Source organism: Physella acuta, unplaced genomic scaffold (assembly GCF_028476545.2).
Source record: "Physella acuta isolate Inbredline_101_S28 unplaced genomic scaffold, ASM2847654v3 ptg000204l, whole genome shotgun sequence".
Lineage (NCBI taxonomy): Eukaryota > Metazoa > Mollusca > Gastropoda > Physidae > Physella > Physella acuta.
This window is the reverse complement of record NW_026731723.1, coordinates 1,316,436-1,321,247: the sequence shown is the minus strand read 5'-3', so window position 1 is coordinate 1,321,247 and position 4,812 is coordinate 1,316,436. Positions and strand designations below refer to the sequence as shown.

The 4,812-nt window shown below is 46.5% G+C and overlaps 1 protein-coding gene across 1 annotated transcript; it reads right to left on the bottom strand.

The window, feature by feature from the left end:
• Nucleotides 1–1,232: 1,232 nt before the first annotated feature.
• On the bottom strand, nucleotides 1,233–3,248 carry LOC131937220 (zinc finger protein 16-like). The gene is made up of 2 exons (XM_059294466.1): nucleotides 2,419–3,248; nucleotides 1,233–2,316 (listed from the first exon to the last, which is right to left on the bottom strand). Exons 1-2 carry the CDS (start codon nucleotides 3,246–3,248, stop codon nucleotides 1,233–1,235), a joined length of 1,914 nt encoding a protein of 637 aa, XP_059150449.1.
• Between the last annotated feature and the right edge of the window lie 1,564 nt (nucleotides 3,249–4,812).

Sequence of the window (4,812 nt, the reverse complement as noted above, 5' to 3'; positions counted from 1 at the left end):
CCGACTGACAAGGTCAATGCCAACTGACAAGGTCAATGCCAACTGACAAGGTCAATGCCAACTGACAAGGTCAATGCCAACTGACAAGGTCAATGCCAACTGACAAGGTCAATGCCAACTGACAAGGTCAATTCCCACGGGCCAGACTTAAAGCTCCATTGTTTCAATCATCGCCCTGCTTCATATCATCACAGCAACTCTACTTCACCTATTACACATTGGACAGTTAGTCCCATTGTTACGTTTAAAAGATATAATTTTAATCATTCTACTATGTAAACAGATTTCTATATACTTATATACTTATATACTTATATACTTATATACTTATATACATACAGTTTGATTGTGGCTTTTCAAGTATCATACATTTGTAAATATTTAAGATATGTGTAAACAAACTTAAACGTTTATATAGGCCTATATTCTATATATATATATATATATATATATATATATATATATATATATATATATATATATATATATATATATCAAGGAAAGCGCAAAGTGAAACCTTTAACCACCCAAATGAATAAAAAAAATCTCCAGCCCGATGACGGGGTTAAAGAGTTGATTCAAGGCAGGTATGGCACGATCGACAACTCCCTTCACTTGAGCCTGGTTAAACCACCTCTAAGTTTGTGGTTAAACCACCTCTAAGTTTCTGGTTAAACCACCTCTAAGTTTCTGGTTAAACCACCTCTAAGTTTCTGGTTAAACCACCTCTAAGTTTCTGGTTAAACCACCTCTAAGTTTCTGGTTAAACCAGCTCTAAGTTTCTGGTTAAACCAGCTCTGAATCCATGATTTAAGGACAACCAATCAGACGACGCTTAAGATCAGGCAACCAATCAGATCACACGTGACGCAAGCAACTAATACACCAGCTGAGGCTTTGGGGGTGGATGTATTACTAAAGTACGTCACAACTTCTAGTAAGCGATTGGTAAATAAATTACAAAATTGGTAATTATAAATTACAAATACTCTGTTATACTATATATAATATTATATATATATTACAATATATATATATATATATATATATATATATATATATATATATATATATATATATATATATATATATATATATATATATATATATATATATATATATATATATATATAATATTATTATATATAATATGTTATACTACTTATAATAGAAATTAAATATTTGAAAACTAATTACAATGGCTAATCAATTAGTCTTGTGTATTGAGCTAATTAAATAAATGAAGAAATCTTGTGCAGCAGACTTGCCGTGTTGGAACCCACCATGTAGGGGGGCAGGATACGCCCCTGACAGGCCAGCGCCTGGTGGTGATACAGCTGGGGGCGGGACAGGAAGGCGGAGGGGCTGAAACTTCCCTGCCCCGGGAACATGGGCCCGTGTGGGGAGGGGAGGTTGGGGTGGGAAGATTGGGGTGTGTTTGGGGGCGGGCTGTGGGGGTCCGATGTGCTCCCGGAGCTGCTGATCTGGGCGCCGTCGTGCAACTTCCGCATGTGCTTCTTCAGGTCAAAGTTCCGGCAGAATCCCTTCCCGCAGACGTGGCAGGTGTAAGGCTTCTTGTCGTTGTGCGTGTGCATGTGGAAGGTGAGGTTGTAGATCTGGTGGAAGGCCTTGGAGCAGACGCTACACTTGTACTGTTTCTCGGCGCTGTGGGTCAGCTTGTGGTTCTTGTAGTTGCCCTTTTGGTGGAAGCCCTTGCCACAGAACTCGCACACGTACGGCTTGTAGCCCTGGTGGATCCGCATGTGGGTGTTGAGGGTGGAGCTGCGGTTGAACGCCTTCCCACACGTCCCACACTTGTGAGGTTTTTCTGAGGTGTGGATGATCTTGTGGCGGCAGAGGGTGCTGGCCTGCCGAAAACCTTTCCCACACACCTTGCAGACGAAGGGGCGGGCGCCTGTGTGGACGGGCATGTGGCGGGTCAGGTTGTAGTGGGCGTTGAAGACCTTGCCACACTCCGGGCACGTGAAGGTTTTCTGGGATTTTCCCAAAAGTTTTTTGGAGCTCTCGTGGCAGCTGGAGGCCGAGCTGAGGGGCGAGGACAGGTCGATGCACTCATCCAGCTCGTCCTCCGTCTTGACCGACACGTCGTTGGGGCTGCAGGCCGGGCTTTGGGAGCCGTAGGAGCCGCCGCCCGGCTCAGCTGGCTTGCTGGTCACATGACTGCCCGGCGTGCTGCAGGACGAGCCGGGACTCAGCTGTTTGGCCGGGATGTCACCGTGACCTCGCTGTTTGGTTAAAACGTGACTCTGCTCGCAGTGGGAGGGCGAGTAGCCCATATTGTTGTTGACGTGTGGGCTGTTGTTGTTGTTGTTGTGTGGGCTGTTGTTGTTGTTGTGTGGGCTGTTGTTGTTGTTGTGTGGGCTGTTGTTGTTTGTTGGGTTGTTCCTGCCTGAATACTGGGACTGTTTCATCGTGTCAAACAGATGGCCGGGCAGCCCGGGGGTGGTCAGCCCGGGGGTGGTGCCGGCCAGTAGGCCCGGGGCCAGCCACTGGTAGCTCCTGAGGATGTGGGCCTGGTACTCCTCCAGCGTGGCGGCCCCGACCAGCGCCGGGTGGAACATGGGGTACACGTGATCTCTAAAGTCACGTGACACTGCTGGGTGGAGCCCGCCCAGCCCGTGGGTCAGGCCGCCCAGCCCGTGGGTCAGGCCGCCCATCACGACCTGTCGGGCGGGGTCATGCAGACCCGTGTACATGTCCCGTGTGTACTGGACGAACGCATGCGCACTGTGGGCGTACGGCGATGTGGGCTTGCTGTGGGCGTACGGCGACGTGGGCTTGCTGTGGGCGTACGGCGATGTGGGCTTGCTGTGGGCGTACGGCGACGTGGGCTTGCTGTGGTCGTAGCACCGAGGCGAGTGTGAGGGCGTGCGGGAGGTGGTAGCGGCCGGATGGTGTCTCTGCTGGTCTTGGTGGCTGTGGAGCGAATACTTCAAGTTTGGTATCGATACCGTGACAGGTTCAACCGCAGGCGTGGATGTGGGGGTGGGTGTTGGGATGGATGTGGGGGTGGGGTCGATGGATTTTGTTCTAGAAGTTTGGGGCGAGGGCGGTCTCACAGGTTTCTCGGGCTCACGTTTAAAGCTCAGGTTCTCGACACACGGGCTAGCCGGACTTTCCGGTCTTGCCGGCTCTTTTTGTGGCTGAGGTACCGGGAAGTGTTTGTGGTGAGAGCTTGAAGCTGTGGGTGATGGCGTGGCGGGCGCCATCCTGGCTGGACGCCCCATGATGCTGTCGATAGAAAATGTCAGTCTCGCTTTCTCTGGAAGCTTAGACGACTTAGGGGAATCCCCTGCCACTGGCAGCATGACGTCATCATCCGCCATCTTGAATGAGGCTTATCACACGTCCTGGCGACCTATGGGGAGAGAAACGAGACAGTCAGAACGATACTCTGTAATCGATTACACTAACACCTAGAGATAGTTGTCTTTTAAATGCGTAATCGATCCCAGACAGCCGGTATCGAATTGGAGGATAGCCGAGCAATGGATCTTCTGGAATCGAATACTTTAACACACACATACGTCACCCCTCACCACACACACACACACACGTCACCCCTCACCACACACACACACACACGTCACCCCTCACCACACACACACACATACGTCACCCCTCACCACACACACACACACACGTCACCCCTCACCACACACACACACACACGTCACCCCTCAGTACACACACACACACACGTCACCCCTCAGTACACACACACACACATACGCACTCACACACACACACAGGTCACATCTCCAGGTGCTCCTAACAGATCTGTACAGCCTCAAAACATCAACAGATGTGTCTTGTCATTACATATCGGATGTGTCTTGTCATTACATATCGGATGTGTCTTGTCATTACATATCGGATGTGTCTTGTCATTACATATCGGATGTGTCTTGTCATTACATATCGGATGTGTCTTGTCATTACATATCGGATGTGTTTTGTCATTACATATCGGATGTGTCTTGTCATTACATATTGGATGTGTTTTGTCATTACATATCGGATGTGTCTTGTCATTACATATCGGATGTGTCTTGTCATTACATATCGGATGTGTCTTGTCATTACATATCGGATGTGTCTTGTCATTACATATCGGATGTGTCTTGTCATTACATATCGGATGTGTTTTGTCATTACATATCGGATGTGTCTTGTCATTACATATTGGATGTGTTTTGTCATTACATATCGGATGTGTCTTGTCATTACATTTAATTAAACAAATATTTTAAATAAATAATTTTAGACTTATTTGATGAAACATGAAACACGCTTAAAAAAAGAAAAAAAAACAACTTTAAAATGACTAGCTTTTCAGTTTACTGATTGGAGACATCTGGGGACAGTTGGAGAGACTAGTTTTACATCCATGTGTTGTTTGGTTAGGGTTAGGACACAAACAGACAGACACATCTAAGGAAAGTTCTAGAAATTCGCGTGCCTTATGCTAGGAAATACACCGGTATAATGGATATTCCTAGAACGACTTTAAAAAAAATATTAAGATGAAAATAACCCTTTTATCCGAGAATATATTTTCCGTTATTCCAACAAAACCAAAGTTAGATTTTGTCGTCGTCTTTTGTTTGTTTGAGTTAATTGTGTCCTATTGCAATCAATTAAGTGCCTCTCCAAATGGCATCACAACTATTTACGTCCTTAAAAAACCAAATTGTGCTTCACTGAAAAACATTGCGCAATATTTTTTGTGATGCTCCGAGAAACAAACATTTGGTCATCGGCTGAACGTACCGGGTCATTCAGTGTGAT